This window comes from Littorina saxatilis, linkage group LG7, assembly GCF_037325665.1.
Source record: "Littorina saxatilis isolate snail1 linkage group LG7, US_GU_Lsax_2.0, whole genome shotgun sequence".
Lineage (NCBI taxonomy): Eukaryota > Metazoa > Mollusca > Gastropoda > Littorinimorpha > Littorinidae > Littorina > Littorina saxatilis.
In genome coordinates, this window is record NC_090251.1 from 18,181,785 (window position 1) to 18,201,209 (window position 19,425).

Consider the following 19,425-nt stretch of genomic DNA (forward strand, 5'->3'; position numbering starts at 1 on the left):
GAATAAAGAGTAAAGTGATTTCAAAGTCACACAACACAATGACTTTCGCAGTCAAACACCATAGAACAACAAGTGAGTGAAAGGCAGATGAAATACCTTCATAATATATTACCGTATAACAGATGACTGAAACACAAAAATATGAAAGAATGAAACAGTCGTTTGTGAGCAATATTCTTTTCCACATAAAGTCAACATGACACTTCCTTTGTCAAATAAAATGGAAAACTATCTTATTAGATATAATATATAGGTATAGGCATGTGAACAAAGAAACCTCTCTTTTCAGAACTAAAAAATCTAAAAATGTTATTCAGGTCAAGGTAGGGAGTCCTAAAATGGGAATATTTGAATTTATAGATGTTACGAACAAAACAAAATCTGAAGAAAAAAATCAAAGTCCTTAAATTCTTTCTTTCTTTATTTGGTGTTTTTCGTCGTTTTCAACCACGAAGGTTATATCGCGACGGGGGAAGGGTGGAGATGGGATAGAGCCACTTGTCAATTGTTTCTTGTTCACAAAAGCACTAATCAAAAATTTGCTCCAGGGGCTTGCAACGTAGTACAATATATGACCTTACTGGGAGAATGCAAGTTTCCAGTACAAAGGACTTAACATTTCTTACATACTGCTTGACTAAAATCTGTACAAAAATTGACTATATTCTATACAAGAAACACTTAACAAGGGTAAAAGGAGAAACAGAATCTGTTAGTCGCCTCTTACGACATGCTGGGGAGCATCGGGTAAATTCTTTCTCTCCCAACCAATATGGGACTCCCCCCAACCCGCGGGGGGTAAGTCCTTAAATGGGGCCGGGGGGGAGGCGGGAGGGGGTGGAGAGGGGGGATAGGGACAGGAAGTCCTAAGTCGGAGAGCCTTCCACTGTAATCATGCAGTCCTTTCCAGTACTCAAATCCATTTTATTTCATCAATGAAGCATCATGCAAACTGAACCAAATGTTTACTTTACATTTTGCGAGCTAAATGCTTGTTAAACACAAGTCTCACCGGACAGTCAAAGTCAGATCACAGGGACACACGAATCAACAATTTTAACACATGAATCTTTTTCCAACAAAAAACCACATAATTTATGCATTAAAAAAGAAATTCAAGACAGGCTTCAACAGATGGAAAAGATAGGTGCATAGAAACTATGTTTCAACTTTCTGTGCACACCAGACATATATTATCTATTACTCTATCTATATATATGAAAATCACTTGTGATCTGTGTTGTATTTATACAAATGCGTATTTCAGTCGTTGAAAGTGAGAAGTTCATCAAAAACAATTAGAATCGCACACCAGTTAACATCATCCATCAAATGAATCGTACGTATTTACACCAAAGCTTATTTACACAGTAATTGGACAATAGTCTCCTGTCCGCCCAGCCGACCTTCCCCTTGACCCTGCTTGTGACCTCGATGTTTGATGCCCCCGCAAGGGGCACGGTACTCTCTAAGCACCCAAAACCTCAAAGAGAGATAACTGGCGGAAACCTTCCTATTGTGGATGAGCAAGAATAGCATGTTCCTAAAAGTTTAAGGTGTTTCATTTGTGTGACACAGCACTGCATGTAAAACGAAAAAAGTTTGTGAAAAAAGGAACAGAATACCTATCATACTATATATCATATCATGAAAAAAATCTCAACGAAAATCATTTTCACAACTCAGAATTGCAAAGAACTCTGTTTATTGGTGTTTGTTTCTTTGTTCATGTTTATTTATTTGACCTGTGAGTATTCTGAGTGTTTTAACTTACAAAATCAAAGTTTGGATAAAGCAGCTACGTCTTAGGAAAGCAGGGCCACAAAAATAAATGGTTAACACTTAATACTACTGGTTTTCAGGGTCACTGGTTCGAATCCAGGCCGGGAAAGACTCGGGTTCACATCATACGCAAACTCTGACATGGTATCCATGTCCCACCCTGTGTCACCACAGTGGCACATAAAAGACCTTGGTCATTCTGCCATGAGTGCAGGTGGCTGATTACACCTAAACACGCGCACACCAGGAAATATAGTGCGACTCTTGTTGCTGCTAGCTTTCCACTTGGAGGAAGTGACCCGATTTTCCCAGCAATGGGATCATAAAGTTAATCACTAAATGAAATTAAATGAAATAATGGCATGCAACAAACGTCACATACTTCTGATCTTCAGCACAGTGACATAATAGTGCACCCTGTAACACCAACAGTAAGATAGCAGAACTTTACTCACAAAAGCCAATGGTCAAGATAATGATGTTCACATGACATTTCCCTTTGATGTATTTACACTTATAGCACATACTTAGCAAATTAATCACATGCAGGTTTTATCTGTATGGGTAATCAGCTCCAAAGCTTTCTTTTTAGCACTTTATATTTTACGTAAATGTAGAATAGTTGATCTTTGTATCAAACAATCACTGCTTTAAAGAGCACGTTTATAAGCCTTGCTTGTTGTGCTCCATTTACTAATTGATTGTATGCGGCTTTGTTAAATCTGAAAACATGTTTTGAATAACATTGTTTAAACCAAACAATCATTCATTTCTGTGGTTTTGGACAACATTCGTTGGTCTCTTAGTTAAAACTATTCACCTAACACCTGAGACAAAAATCAAAGCTACACTTCCAGTAGACAAAATGTTTCTCTTAACAAACCCTGAGTTTCCTACTAAGAGTCATTCCCAAAAAATCTACTTCTTTGCAGAAAGTAAATAACAAAAATGTCTCTTCCAGTAACCTGAGTCCTTACAAGTGTTATTTTCCTAAATAAATATTGCAAAGTACATCAGAACACTACTGATTCAAAGTCTAGTAACAAATGAAGGTTTTCTATACATGTGTGATTAAAAACAACAAGCAGCTGCCTTTAACCTATGCAATAGCATAGAAATCGTGATCCTAACTTTTTTCAAGAAGTGTGACCACATTGTACAAAATACATTTATACCTGAAAAGAATTGAAAGCAGTCATGACTCAAAATTACAGTTACACTCACTTTTTTAATCACTGTTCAGGTGCATACAGGTAAGCAAAAGCACTCATTACTTGAAAAATTCTTTCATGCAGCTAGCCACATATGAAAAATAATTGACGCAACTTCCTGTAAGCATAAAACTGATGTTTCATCACACTTACACACACAAACGTGCACGCACACACACCCACACATCTTGGGACATAAAGAACTGCCTAAGGAGAATCTGCTTAGGAAGAAATGTAATGTATACGTAAACAAAATAATGGATCAAATGGAATGACTGAAACCTTGTTAATGAAGAATTTTAAAGACTGAATGATTTCATGAAAGATACAAATTTTCATGTTCTGATGATAGTCACAATGTGAAACTAATAACAATGACAGGTGGCAAAACCAAAACTTATATATATATATATATATTCCATTTCCAACAAATTTAGTTATAATATCACCAGAGACTTCTTCAAAGACAGCCCAGGAAATTAAAAAACATGCAAAACTAAAATGCCACAACTACAAACACCAACAAACAAATAAAATAACTTTGAACCTCACCAATATGACAACATCCCCCCCCCCCCCCCCTCCCGATTAAAGTTTCCCTCCTTTTTAAGATCTCAGATTTTGTTTATAACCTCTGCAAATTTACCTCAATTTTAAGACTCCAAAGTCCTACTTTAAACTGGATTTTCTCAGATTGTCGGATGCCTGAAAAGGGTGCTTTCACTGTATGTATTAGCAACTATCAAAATGGCTATGCCAACCTTCTTCTGTGTACAGGATACTCTTGAGCAATAACAACAAGAGGTAACCATAGGCTCTACATCAGCTATTGAATACAGTCGCATTACTGGTCACTTGCTTTTTAAAAAAATTTACAGTAAGAAAAAAAATTTAAAAAGTTTAAGTAGGAAAAAACCCCACTTCATCGCAAACCTAACCTCTATAATAAGAGAATCTAGGGCTCTGGGATTTTGAGACTCATCTCACTTCCGTCTACACTGTACTTTCATAATCACAATACATGAGCTACTACTACCTGATTACACCATACTTTTTTCATGACTTCATGCTTCAGGAAATTGTTAACTACTAAAAATCAGCCAAACATAATACACAAAATGTAGTTTGCACAAGATACATGAGATTTGTGTGTGAAGAAGGCACGCTTTCAGTTTTTAACATGAAAACAGAAGACTCGATTTTCTCCAATATAACTGCAAAAAGGATGATGCAGGTTTAAATACCAGGAAGGCTAAAAAAGATCTACTTTGCAAATGATCGTTGTAATATTCTCATGAATGTTGACACTCCCTCGGTTACACTGATTCCTGGTAAACAAAACCAAGTTCTAGAAGTGAAGTATTTCAAAATCAAATGATTTGTCAAATCAAAAATGTTTCTTCTTCCTTTCACATGAAATGTAAATGAATGTTTTATTCTTCTTATTCAGAGAAACAGATCACTGCCCTTTTCTTGCAGTCAACACATTAATTTCCGACATCAAGTAAAAATTTAAAGTACCGTATTTGACGGACTACAAGCCGCGACTTTTTTTAAAAAAAAATCGCATTGCGGCTTATAAAAAGATGCGGCTAAAACGTTACCTAAACTTGAATAGCATTCACCTAATGGAAGTCGCCGCGGATTTTCATTTCACTCGATTAGCGATTACCGGTACTTTATTAGCTCTCTACTCAAGACTCGGCGCTTTTCTCTTTCTTTCGCGAATCTTCGTTTGTCAACAAGTCGTCGTGACAAGATAGCGTACAGAGAAACACCGGATGTATCAGGATCTCGCGCGCGCGAGATTTCATTTTTTTGTGTCTCGCGATAGTTGGAGGAGCGAGAGCCGCCATGTTGTGTTTTCGTCTGCTCGAAATGTGCGCAAAAGTCGTAAATCATCCCAAAAAAGCTTATTCTGGGCGGGACTACATGTGTGTGTTGGTTACAAATTGTGTGTGTGATATTTTTCTTCAAACTTTTTCACTTTTCTTCTTTGTTTCACTTGTTTATTCTCGGAGCCGATTTCGCCAAATACCGTACTTTCGTTTGCCTGGTTGTTTTGATTGATTGACACGATCTGATTATATTTTTTTTGACGGCGGCTAATATAGTGACGCGGCCTATATGTGGCTCGTCCCATTTTTTTTGTTAAAAGTCGGGGGTGCGGCTTATAAAACTGTGCGTCTTGTAATCCGTCAAATATGGTATGAAACTGTTGCCAAGCAAGTGTGACTTCAATTTGGAATATTTCATTTTTCAGAGAACAATTAGTTAATTACCAATGTACAACTTTTCCCCTTCCCTCCCCATCCACCCAAAAAGGACTGACAACAATTCATCATGCACTTTCATTCTTTCTTTTTTTCTTTCTTTATTTGGTGTTTAACGTCGTTTTCAACCGTTCAAGGTTATATCGCGACGGAGGGAAGGGGGGTGATGGGATAGAGCCACTTGTCAATTGTTTCTTGTTCACAAAAGCACTAATCAAAAATTTGCTCCAGGGGCTTGCAACGTAGTACAATATATGACCTTACTGGGAGAATGCAAGTTTCCAGTACAAAGGACTTTACATTTCTTGACTAAAATCTTTACAAACATTGACTATATTCTATACAAGAAACACTTAACAAGGGTAAAAGGAGAAACAGAATCCGTTAGTTAGCCGCCTCTTACGACATGCTGGGGAGAATCGGGTAAATTCTTTCTCGTCCCAACCAATATGGGACTCCCCCTAACCTGCGGGGGGCATGCACTTTCATGGACACATAACACATGTACAGGTCTGTACAATAAACACAGTCCTTCTCATTGCAAGTGTGTAATGTGTTAATGTGTTAGTGAGGTATCAACAAAAAACACTACTCCTATAAATAAATCGGAATATTTTCACCAGTCTTTGGCAAACAGTTATAAATCATTTTCGCTGCTACAAGTTCAGTCAAGGTACTTTTTCGAAAACAATTTGGGAGATCAAAAAAGGCGAGGTTCAACAGGGCGAGGTTCAACAGTTGCCATCATAGTTCATGAATCACTGAATGTCCAGTACAGTGAACACACACACACACATACACACCCTCACAAACACACACACACACATGCATCTATGTTTAAAGCCCCCCTTTATTTACAGGGCTGTGTCCTAATGTGTACATATATATATAAATGGTCAACACTGCAAAATTGACATAAATCACAACACGATTTTTAATGAATCTTATTTTCAGAGCCATGATCACATGATAAGATTAACATAGAATTTTCTGAAACTTTTGAAAGTGTGAGACAAGACAAAGCAAAATTCATGATATAAATTGTTTTCAACAAATTCACAAACCACACACTAAACTGTAACAATTAGGCAACACAACTGCAATCTGCAAGTGAATTCAAAGCACAATGCCAACAAACCATGGCCCTTGGATTGGCACGAAAGGAGTAAGCAAGAAAACACTGTTGATGCAACGTCAACAATGGCTACCGCAGTCAGTCGAGTCAGCAGTTACCGCTCCATTTTGTGTAGCCATTTCTGTTGATCACAAGGCGTCAAAGAGCAGAACTTACTGGTGACATTTTGTGAAGTTCTCATCACGGTTCTTCACCCTGTGTCTGATGTGTCTGAAAACACCTATGCGCGGAGGGGTTTTGCAGCCAGTGCAGTGAAGATAAAGAGAGAAAATTTTTCTCAGCTCGCACGGCAGCAAGCAGGATGTTTCTAGACTGTCTTGACCGTTTTCCTTTCTTTCTAAAGAACGTTCTACGCAATTACAATCTGAGCTAAACAGTCTGATTTCATTATCAATGACCTGCTGCGACGGTTCACCCAAGTTTTTGGATGCAAGTGACATGAAATCTACAAGCTTTTTTTGCTTTTTTTTATTACAAATTTCAATGGCAGTAAGTCACTGAATCCAAAACAAACACCGGTTTGTGTGTACCGAAATGGAAAATTTCCTAAATAAATTATCATTTAATTAATATACTTACCCGAATCACATTAGCATTGAGTCACCTGAGATGCTTATCACTGAAAAACGCTTACCCGGCTAAAGAATTTAAAGGGAAGCAACCCCATCACCAAAACGAAAGTGAAAGTAGCTTTGGTAATGGGCCAGTACACCGGGAGTTACCTCCCATACGGGTGTATGCCACGTCACTTCCTCTAGGAACACGTGCCTATTATCATACGGCTTTAAAAAATCTTAAAACCATAAGCGGGGCAGGTGGGAGGGAATACAGTATGTGATTCGGGTAAGTATATTAATTAAATGATAATTTATTTAGGAAATTTTCCATTTAATATCATATTCTTACTCCGAATCACATTAGCAGATAACATCAACAAGGCGGTGGGCTAGAAATGAATCAAAACTCACCATCAAGTTCTGGACAGGAACTGGCCTGCTGCTATGAGCGCTGGAAGGCCTCTGGAGCCATCCTGTCGAAGAGCTGTGACGTCCCGAAGATAAAAGTTTATGAAAACATCTTCGGAACGCCAATACGCAGTTGTCAGCACCTCCTCTAGACGTCTGGAGCGCAGAACTGCCAGAGAGGATGCCCACGCCCTCGTCTCATGGGCTCGGGCCGAGTCAAGTGGCAAGGAGGGCATAACCCCCCCCCTCTTTGTGCGCCTCCACTCATAAGCCTGCTTGATGAGCGAGGACACCCACCGGGCCAACGTTACCTTCGACAAATCTTTCTCGCGCCTAGTAAGGAGAGAGATAAACAACAACTTCTGAGAACTAGACCGAATCGGCTGAGTCCGGGCTAAGTACAGACGAAGTGCCCTCACAGGGCAATTGACCGAATCGGGGTCACCCGGGGCCAACGCGCTGGTCAGAGCCTTAACTCTAACCAGCGGAGAGGCCTGCCCCGGAGACTGATTCTTGGCCAGGAAATCAGGCCGGAAACGCAAAGATGCGGAACCGTCCGGCTCAAAGGAGATATCTCCAGGCTGACCCGACAGGGCGTGGACCTCGCTACCCCGTCGGGCCGTAGCCAACAAAAGGAGAAACAGCGCTTTGCGAGTGACATTGAACAGACTGGCCTCGCTTAAAGGCTCAAAATCCGCAGAACGAAGGAATTCCAGGATTAAAAACAAGTCCCACTTGGGAGCGGGCAAACGAGCTTTAGCTTCCTTAAGAGCAGCCCCTTTAATGACTGCAGCTATAACGCCCCCGACTCGAACAGAACGACCAATCTGCTGAAGAGTCGCCGAGATAGCGGAGCGCCGGACCCTCAACGAGGAGACTGAGGCGCCCTGTGAAGACATGAAAGAGAGGTGGTTAGCGACCTGAATAGAGCGCGGAGCCACCGAACTCACCCCTCTAGCTGAACACCAGGCAGTCCATGCCTTCCAGTGGGAAGCATAAACTGAAGAGGTGGACGCTCTATGCGAGCGAGCCACCAAGTCCAGAGTCAAAGACGACGCCCCAGAGCGCTTCAGCGAGTCCCGAACAACTTCCACACGTGAAGCTTCAGAAGACTGGGCTCCTCGTGTGGAATGCCTGTTCGGGGCTGCACTAGTTCCCCTCGCACGAGTGCGAGAGGAATGGGGGGCCCTTGGGCAAGCCGAAGAAGATCTGGAAACCAGACCTGCGACGGCCACAGAGGAGCGACCAGAAGAAGAAGGGCCGGCTCCTCCATCTCCGCTTTCCGGATTACTCGGCTGAGTAACGGAAAGGGAGGAGTCTGAAGATCTGTATGTGCCCCCCAACCCTCCCTGGACGCATCTGTAAAGAGGTCCAGGTCGGGGAGGGGCACGACGATCGGAACACCTCTGCAGACCCACTCCGTGTGCAACCACGGAAGGGTCGCAGACCGGAACCATCCCTGCAAAGGGATGAGGGCGTCCCAGTCCACCAGAGGAGAGTCCACAAACGGCTTCAGCGCGAACTGAAGCGGACATTTGTGGACCCGGCCCAGTGAAACCAGAAGAGCCATAGACTCCATCTGCCCCAAGATGGAGGCGAGCGAGCGGATGGAAGCCATCAGGAGAGGTAAAGTGGAGCGAATCTGAGCTTGGAGCTTGTCCACCCTTCTCTGAGAAGGCTGGACAGTCCAAGCGACCGTGTCGAAAGACATCCCCAGATAAGTGAATGTCTGTGACGGGGTCAGCTCCGACTTTACCCGGTTGATCGAGAACCCCAACCAGTTGGATTCTCGAAGAACCGTCAGGGTATCCTGCGAACAGCCGCTCTGGGACTGGTTCATGATGAGCCAGTCGTCCAGATAAGCCCGCAGACGGATACCCTGGGACCTCACCAGTGCACAGACCTGTCTCACCACCATGGTGAAAATCCACGGTGCGAGAGACAGCCCGAAAGGGAGTGCGCGAAACTGGTAGATCTGATCTCCCCACCGGAAACGAAGCCATTTCCGGTCGGTCGGATGCATAAGAATGTGAAAGTATGCGTCCGTGAGATCGATCGAGGTCACCCAGTCTCCTGGGCGGAGAGAGTCTCGGACAGAGGCTGGCGTCTCCATCTTGAATTTTATCTCCCTCAAGAAAGTATTGAGGAGAGATAAATCCAACACGGGACGCCATCCTCCTGATGCTTTGGGAACAGCGACCAGACGCCCGTAAAATCCCAGGGAGCTGTGGACCCGAACTCTCTCCACCGCGCCCTTCTGCTCCAGGGAGGCAATTTCCGACTGCAAGACGGAACGTGCTTCCTGCGAGAAGGGGGGCTTGAACCGCGGAGGCACTCGGGTAAGAGGCGCCTTTTCCTCCCGCCAGAGTAGACGGAAGCCCGAACTCACCACTCCCACAATCCATTGGCTGTCTACTACCGACATCCAACGAGAAAGTGCCCGGGAGGGGCCTCCCGCCATCACCAAGGTGGAGGGCGGGAGGGAGGTGAGATCGGGAGCGCTTCATTGGGGGTGTGGCTTACTTCCAGAGCCGCCACGCCCCCTCCCCGATGCCGTCCTCTTCTTCCCACCACGAGCGGCCGGCGAAGCCTGCCGCTTCTGAGCTGGCTTGGGGTTAGACGATGTCTGAGCCTGCTTCTGTTTAGAAGGCTGAGACTGTTTCACCCCCTTCAGAGTGTAGTCAAGGAACTGACTGTCCTTGTTTGACTGAATCTCCTTCTGTCTGGCATCCAGTGCCAGCGGACAGAAGAGAGACTCCTCTGAGACCGGGGAGACTCTCAAGGTCTCCCTAGTAGCCAGCTCCGTGAATTGGGACTGCGAGAGGAAGAGATCCCTCCTGCAGAGTACCGCTTGGGTGTACTGCAGGGAGGAAAGACGCAATTGTTCCTCATTGACCTTGGCCAATGCGGTCAAAAGCGCAGAGACATCGTCCGCATTCTGTTCTTCACTGAGAGTGAAAGGAACTAGCGAATCGGTCAATGCCCGAGACAGAGCCCGAACGAGAGTCTCCGCAATGGAGGACAGTTCGATCTGCCGACGTCCAACCTCCTCAGCAGAGAGGAGGGAAGCCTCGGAAACCGGCAAAACCGAATCACGCTTGATCGGTTTAGTCAGAAGAGGCAGCAATTCCCGGGAAACCGGAAGGGTAGCCCTAGGGAGTGCAAAAGACGCCAGCCAATTCTGGCTCTGATTGGGCATGCCAAGCTTCCTATTGGCCGTAGGCACGAAGGAAGAGGCTTGGGCAGCTGAAGCCACCCACTGCTGAGCTGATTCCGGAACTGGACCAAAAGGAAGCAGTAACGGAACAGGCACTGGCCGAATACCACTCCCCGCATGTGCTGGACGAACCAGTGAATGCGAAAGTTGGTAAGCCACTGACGGAGACTCGGCGAACCGGAAGGAAGAAACATCCTCCTGTGCCGGCCGGAAGTCCGCCATGGCAGAAGGAACGAATGATGCGGAAGAGTCCGCAGCCACCACCCCTTCAGGAAAATAACGAGACGTTACTTCCGCCGCGACGTCAAGAACAGACTTGAGCTTCGACGGAAACACGCCCCGCGACTCCTCGCTGACCACTGATGGAGCATCAGAATAGTCACACGTGGAACCATGACCGAAGTCACCAGTTCCGGAAGCAGAAGCATGCCCTGGCAAACCGGAAACCGGAAAAGCCTGAGCACTAACGTCATCCTGCCGCCCAAAACCCTGTGAAGGTAAAGGGTAAGCAGGACGACCATCCGCAAAAACCGGAGCTGGATGAGCTGACGTCACTCCCCCGACTGAGTGGAGTGATGCCTGCTCAAGCCTAGGCGCTTGAAAGCCGGAAGGCGCACGCTGTAATCCACTATCTGGTATCCGGAAGGAACCACCAGAAGAGGAAGAAGCGTTTCCGGCCGAAACCGGAAGTGTAGTCAACGGAACCGCAAAATGCGGAAGTGAAGACTGCACTGGTTGACTTCGCGATCCGGAAGGACCGGAAGTCAGTGAATACTCCATCCTGCCGCGACCGCCGTAGCGTGCCGGAGCGGACGGATCATCACTTCCGGCAAGTGCCGGAAATGCGGCAGTCGAAACCGACTGCCGCCGCTGTTCGAACAAGTCCGGGGCCTCGTAGGTTATCGCCGGAAATGAAAGATCAGCAAGGTATCGGTCGTGACCCGATGCGAAAGAGCTGTCCCCCGAAGGAGAACGTCCAGGCGCCTCACGAGGGCTATCGGACCAGCTCTGCTTACCAACCGACGCTGAAGAGGGAGGACGCTGCTCCAAGCCGGAAGTGGAGGACAAAGACACGGAAGCCAATGCCCGGACGTCACTGCCAGATGCCGGAAACGCCGAACTGCTGGCGACGGAACGCTGAAATTCTGCCTGCACCAAGCTGCGGATTTCTGGAACCAGTGACTTTAACAGAGAGGAAACCAACGCACCTTGTCCAGGTGCTAACAAAGAAGACGAAGTCTCCGATGTAGAGACAGGTGCAGAAGTAACAGTAGCGCTAGGCGCCGCAAAAGAAGCAGAAGTAGTAACAGCGCTAGGCGCCGAAATTGGTACAGCCAACAAAGTGTTACGCTCTTGGTCTGTAACAAGTAACGTTGCTTTGGAAGAGGAAGACTTAGCCTTAATTTTCCCCTTGGGGTCCGACTTGCCACGGCGCTTGTCTGAATCAGACATGTTGACAACAACACGTGGCAACGCGAAAAAATTTACTGAAACATAAGTCTAAACGACTGGAAAATTCAGTAAACACACGCACTAATGCGTTAACAAAATACTATAGCTAAACTTGCCCCACAAGCAGAGGCACGGAGAGCTACAAACAAAGTCACACGAGCTAGAAAACTAACTCACACAACAAAATGGCGACACGCAAGACACTGACACAAACGTCAACAACACGTGGCAAAGTAAAAAGATTTACTGAAACGTAAGTCAAAACGACTGAAAACACAGTAAACACACACGCTTACGCGTCAACAAAATACTAAAGCTACACTTGCCCAAACAGAAAGAGGGCACGCAGAGCTACTAGCAAAGTCACACGAGTTAGCTAACTAACTCACACAACAAAATGGCGAAACACGCAAGTCACTGACACACAAGTCCGTAAAAAACGGACAACGTACAGTAACGAAACAGCGCAAACAACCAACAACAAACGGGAACGAGCTCACCAAACTGTAGGCAAGGCGAGCAGACAAGCTGGGTAACGTGGCCGGCGGGTGTCACTCAAACACACAAGGTCAGCCACAGAGCGTCAAAAAGTGAACCGTCCTCTCCGAGGTGAAAAAGACGTATGATAATAGGCACGTGTTCCTAGAGGAAGTGACGTGGCATACACCCGTATGGGAGGTAACTCCCGGTGTACTGGCCCATTACCAAAGCTACTTTCACTTTCGTTTTGGTGATGGGGTTGCTTCCCTTTAAATTCTTTAGCCGGGTAAGCGTTTTTCAGTGATAAGCATCTCAGGTGACTCAATGCTAATGTGATTCGGAGTAAGAATATGATATTAAATTGTGCATTGGTGTTCGGAGTACAAACGAAGAAGAAGCAACAACTCAGCCGAGAGGCACATGATAAAAATTCTGCCAGCGCCAATTTAGCCCTGGTTAAGTTCATCACTGTATGTGTACACATTGCTTTTTAGCAAAAAATATGCTCCGCATTCCCGGATGTACGAACTAAGACATGTATACATACACGTATGTGCACGAATGATCAGTACCAGTGGGGTGAAAGCGTGTTGGTGTGATTCGATGAATGGAACACATGCAGCTTAACCATTCCAGATACGACACAGTTCAAGAAAACTCAGACCTCCATCCCGCCCTTTTCTGTAAGGTAATGTGCATGTTATGATTATCCTGTCTTTTCACCTGGTAATATAACAAGCATCACTTGAAGATGAGGCACTGGCGTCACTCTGTAGGTCAAAATGTATGCATTCATATCTGTACTCAAACATTTTGTTTTTATATGAGCGCATCTGATCGGCATACAGGCCAATTTTTTTTTCCTGTGCCATGCTTCACAACCACAGGCAAAATGACAAGCCGGTCGATTTATGTATACATACTTGTATACACAGTACCCGATACGAACTTGAAAGCATATGAATACATTCATGATCTCATTTTTCTATTGTCTTAATCACTTTTACTGCTGCAAATCTGTAGTCCTATCAAGTATCATCAATCCTCGCACACCGACACAAGTACATGTCTAGAGATATCTTCTAAACCTCTAACTTCTAAACAGTAGCCTCTGTTCAAATCACTGTCACGGATCTCAGTCTCACTGTAGACCTTTCGCTGAATTAGCGCAACACATCTACACACAGACAAATGTGTGCACAGTTGTATCTGATCAGCCACCATCTTTACACTGTCACTTCTCAACCATTAACACTGTTATCACATACAATGATACATGTGAGATCCTGACATAGTTTACACGTGTGTACACCAGTGCATATGCCGTTCACTGTCTTTTCTTTCCCTGAAAGTGAAACTGTGAAAGTTGACATACAGGTCTTTCAATCACAGGAACTGCTGTCAATCTTCTTTTTTTTACAGGTTATATAGCTTCATCAGCTCACTTCATCAGCAAATCTACTTGTCTTTGTTGCGTCAGATGTTGAGTGGATCCAAGATAATCTCACTGCTCGACATGACACCATGAAGTTCACTGTTCAGTTCTCTCTCTCTCTCTCTGAGCATTGTATGCTAGCCACAGCAAAGTTGTGGGCTCTTGTAAAGTACAGGCCTTCAAGCACTGCAACCAGAACTGAACAATTCACACAGAAGTACAGAGTACTCTTCTCAACTCAAGGCCGAGTCGAAGAGCGACAATGTCAGTTCACATTATATTCCATTATTCAAACCAAGCCCAAACATATTTTTCCTCAAAAATCTATGGAACAAAAATGATTGAGTTTCTGGTTATAGATGGATCTATACACAACATGTACAGGGCTAGGAAGGAAAAGGCTCTTGTTTTTTTCCACTTAATGTTAGTGCAAGAGGTAATCAGTACACATGCTGCCTACAAAACACACTGGGTGTATAGCAGTACACTATAATAGTTCAAATAAACAGAGCTAGAAGGTTAGACACACTGGGACAGCAGCTCGGCAGGCGAATGAGATGATCGTTTCCTTGTGAATGATGCTCTGCTTGCTAAATAAATTGCGCCGCCCCCCCTCCCCATGCCAAAACGTCATTCAGCTTTGAAAGTTATCAGAACACACAGCATTTTAAGTCCATGCTCAGTCTTGCATGGCAGGGAATACCTTACTTCAAGCTAAAGTTTTCACACAATGGGACAGAAAACTTAACACTGGCCAAATTGGATAAAGGAGAGGACAACACACAGTGCTTGAAGTTCCGAGTAGCAAGAGCGAAAGGTTGGCAGCACATAAACTGACCTTCCACGTTGGGACGTAAAATCTTCACAATTGACATAGCAGTGCACTATCCAAGTCAGTGTGGTAATTACCAGTCCATGGGAATTCTATGACAAAGTATTTATTCTTTCGCTTTCACCAGAAGTGAGCAGAAAACACACCTCCAACTGAGAATTCCAAATCCACTGTATATTCCATCGGCGCTGTTTTCATGTGCACAGGAAATTTTCACGGAGGTTGTGCTCAGGGGAGCCATCACGCACTGCCCCTACTTAGAAATGGATTAAATAACACATTCACTAATTACCTGTTTTCCGGCTTGGAATCAACAGTAGGGGCATTGGTCTGAGTTGTTACTGGGTATGTTTGTGCTGAGTATATAGTCTCCTCTCTTAACAAACATGTTCTTTCATCTTCCACTGTGAAAGGACACTGCCATGATTTTACACAGAAGCAAGAGTACATAAGCAACCCAGTGTAAATTGACACAACCTGAGGTATCCAAGTGCCTGAATTCTCCACTGTGAAACTGTGAAAGGCTAACTAACGCTTGACGTTCCCAATGCGGCACAGCATGTTTCCGCTGGCACAAACCAGAACACGAATTCTCCACTGTGAAACTAACGCTTATGCCTCATGTTTCCAATATGGCACAGCATGTTTCGTTTGACACAAACCAGTACCTGATTCTCAACTGTGAAGGCTAACGATTGACATTTCCAATACAGCACAGCGTGTTTCCGCTGCCACAAATTAGAATCTGAATTCTCCACTGTGGAAGGCTAACACAAGATGCTTTCACACGTCATGAAGTTTCGAAACCACCAGAACACTAGTTTCCACTGAGAAAGGGCCCAACCTGAATATGTCTCCACTGCCCCAAAACAGCAGTGTTTGATGTTTTCTGTGTAAGGCACTGTGTCCACAAGAAAACACCAACACCCCAAGCTTCTTCTTTCGCATCTGAAATTTCCAATGGGAAATCTCACCCTCTCAAAGTTCCATCGGAAAGAGAATACTCACTGCCTTCAAATCTCCAGCGCACGACACTTCAACAGCAAAGGAGCTCTGCAATGTTGAGCACAATTCGACACACTATCTCCGGAGCAGAAAGCTGTACACTAATTGCCCTAGGTTTTCTACACCAGCCAGGTTCACATCAGCAGGGCAGAACTTCCAATAGGTCGTTCTTGGAGAACTTTTGGTAGAGCTGCGGGTTCTGAATGGTCTGGTACCCTAGTCTCACACTCTTTCTCCGGAGCAGAAAGCTGTACACTAATTGCCCTAGGTTTTCTACACCAGCCAGTGTCACATCAGTAAGGTAGAACTTCCATCATGAGGTCGTTCTTGGAGAACTTTTCGTAGAGCTGCGTGTTCTGGATGGTCTGGTGCTCCGCCTCGTTAAGGTCGCGCAGGTCAGTGAGACAGGTGAACACCTGGCTGTAGGTGTTGACGAAGTCTGAGTGCTTCGGTATTCGCTGTCTCAACAGGTGTTCCAGGCATCGGATCAAGCGCCACTGAAGCTGTGACACTCGTTTGGGCTCGTCAAACTGGCAGCGGTCTGAGGAAGGGAAGAAAATACTGCGGTTAGACACCGATTGACTCAGAGGGAAGCAGTGGACCCCCTTTTAAGACCTCCAAAAATCTGAGAAAATCAGGTTTAAAAAAGTATGGAGTCTTAAAATGGGCGTAATTTTACAGAGGTTAAGAACAGAAAGTCTGAGAAAACAAGGTCTTAAAAAGGAGGGAGTCATAAATTGGGGGGACTTAAAAGGGGGGTTCCACTGTACTTAAACAGAGAAACAAACAAATTGTGGTTAGGCACTGCATCAGAAGGGAGCTGAGGCTTCAACAAACAAACCAACAAATGTACAAACAAACATACATTGTGTAATCACAAAAGAATACGATGGGAAATGCCGTCTTTTTGTTTCTAATTGCAAACATTTATCAACATGGTGTACCCGTAATTTGAGGCCCCTCCTATCATACATTCATTGGTCTACAAACTTGACTAAAGTAAACCTCTCCTAAAATGACACCAACAGCAGAGGGACAATGTTTGGCTTGGAAGGAGCGTGACCTCTCATTGCAAGTACCACTACAGTGGAACCCCCTTGTTAAGACCCCCTCCCCCCAACTACATACAGGTAGGCACATGTATACATAAGGCAAAAAGCGTTTGCTTCCAATGACAAGACAAAAAAATCAGGAGCGGTAGGTCGGTAACTTTTGACCATTTTTATTTCTAGGATTATAGTCTTCTTTTTTTTTCTCCGAAGATGAGCATGTGACTCTTTGTTGGCTCGTGCAAGCTGTGTCCCCCAGATGTCGAAGAAGAGAAGCTTTCCTTGTAAAGTCTACTAAATCAAGTTTTGTTCTTTTTAATTAATCCATCATTTTGAAGGGTCAAAAACAGTTCTAGGGACGGGAGGACAAAAATAAGCTTGATCCGGGAACAAGAAACACCGATTTTTTGTCAGGCCTAATCATCATGTCAACCCACCTTCTGCAGTCAGACAGATGGTCTTGATGAGAATCAACTCGTCAGGAGTAACTTTGAGCTTTTTCAGTGTCTGAGACAGGCCGAAGGAGACGTCGATGTACTTCTCCTTCCAGACGGTGTACATCTCCTTGCGAGTGAAGCAGCGACCGTTGGGCATCACCGCCAGACCCAGATGTGGGAAGTAGCCAGGGAACGAACCCAGAAACCAGAACTCTATCCTAGCGTCTGCAACAACAGGAAAACACTCTATCATTCAGTGGAGGGTTGTGAGTGTATCATGACTTAGCAAGCAGTGAAATATGTGCTGATTGCATATAGGATTAGAGAAATTGTTGGCCAATGTAAAACCACAAACACACACAAATGAGCAAAAACACGCATTCATGATATGCATGCTCAAACACACATACTGACACACACACAAAACGACAGAAGAAGATAGTGTTTGTGTCTATTTTTTTTGCCATTTTCAATCGACTGGCATCACAGTGCGTGTGAACACAAACTAACAGTCACACACTCTGGCATTCTACCACCTACACACACATACCTCCCCCAAACCCCTCCCCTCCCTACTCCACTCCATCCAACCATAACATACACACAAGCAGGCAGGCAGGCACACACACACACAGACACCCCCCCCCCACACACACACACACCATCATTACTCACACTTTATAAGCCTGGCCTGATCAGCAAGGGTCAAGTCCCGGAAGCCAGGCACGTGTTTAGCAAACTCGATAAATCCTCGAATCCAGCGGTCCGAGTTGGAGACATGGATGTTCATCAATGCCTCTCTGTTGTCAAGCTCCATCCCCGTCACGGTTAGAAACTCCTGGTGTTGGTCTGAAGACACGCCCGTCTCGCCAAACAGCTCCTTTTGTAACGATAGTTCATCCTGCAAGGCAAAACACATGGAAAGTTAGAAACTCCTGGTGTTGGTCTGAAGACACACCTGTCTCACCAAACAGGTCCATTGGTAACGATAGTTCATCCTGCAAGGCAAAACACATGGAGAGTTAAAAACTCCTGGTGTTGGTCTGAAGACACACCTGTCTCACCAAACAGGTCCTTTTGTAACGATAGCTCATCCTGCAAGGCAAAACAATACAATACAATACAGTACAATACAATACCATACAATGCAATGCAATGCAATGCAATGCAATGCAGTACAGTACAGTACAATACAATACAATACATTACAATACAATAATACTTTATTATCTCAAAAGAGAAATTATATAACACACACACATATCACACATAAAAAGGTTAAACTTTAACCATGTTTTTTTCTCTCCATAAACTGTAATACAGTTGGATCCCCCTTTTTATATTTAGTCAAGTTTTGACTAAATATTTTAACATCGAGGGGGAATCGAAACGAGGGTCGTGGTGTATGTGCGTGTGTGTGTGCGTGTGTGTGTGTGTCTGTGTGTGTGTGTGTGTGTGTGTGTAGAGCGATTCAGACTAAACTACTGGACCGATCTTTATGAAATTTGACATGAGAGTTCCTGGGTATGAAATCCCCGAACGTTTTTTTCATTTTTTTGATAAATGTCTTTGATGACGTCATATCCGGCTTTTCGTGAAAGTTGAGGCGGCACTGTCACGCCCTCATTTTTCAACCAAATTGGTTGAAATTTTGGTCAAGTACTCTTCGACGAAGCCCGGGGTTCGGTATTGCATTTCAGCTTGGTGGCTTAAAAATTAATTAATGACTTTGGTCATTAAAAATCGGAAAATTGTAAAAAAAAATAAAAATTTATAAAACGATCCAAATTTACGTTTATCTTATTCTCCATCATTTGCTGATTCCAAAAACATATAAATATGTTATATTCGGATTAAAAACAAGCTCTGAAAATTAAATATATAAAAATTATTATCAAAATTTTTTTTTCGAAATCAATTTAAAAACACTTTCATCTTATTCCTTGTCGGTTCCTGATTCCAAAAATATATAGATATGATATGTTTAAATTAAAAACACGCTCAGAAAGTTAAAACGAAGAGAGGTACAGAAAAGCGTGCTATCCTTCTCAGCGCAACGAATACCCCGCTCTTCTTGTCAATTCCACGTGCACTGCCTTTGCCACGGGCGGTGGAGTGACGATGCTACGAGTATACGGTCTTGCTGCGTTGT

At 44.2% G+C, this 19,425-nt stretch overlaps 1 protein-coding gene across 3 annotated transcripts in view; it reads right to left on the bottom strand.

Moving 5' to 3' along the window:
- Positions 1 to 12,879: 12,879 nt before the first annotated feature.
- Positions 12,880 to 19,425, bottom strand: part of LOC138970837 (retinoic acid receptor gamma-like) — a 44,546-nt gene continuing 38,000 nt past the window's right edge. For 2 of the 3 annotated variants that reach the window (XM_070343385.1, XM_070343386.1), the window contains exons 6-8: positions 17,949 to 18,174; positions 17,274 to 17,498; positions 12,880 to 16,328 (exon numbers count right to left, since the gene is read on the bottom strand). In XM_070343385.1, the coding sequence (XP_070199486.1) occupies positions 16,081 to 16,328; positions 17,274 to 17,498; positions 17,949 to 18,174 (699 nt within the window). In that variant the 3' untranslated portion in view covers positions 12,880 to 16,080. Of the gene's footprint in view, positions 16,329 to 17,011; positions 17,499 to 17,948; positions 18,175 to 19,425 lie in introns of those variants that run through there. The other variant, XM_070343387.1, reaches the window with a different exon arrangement.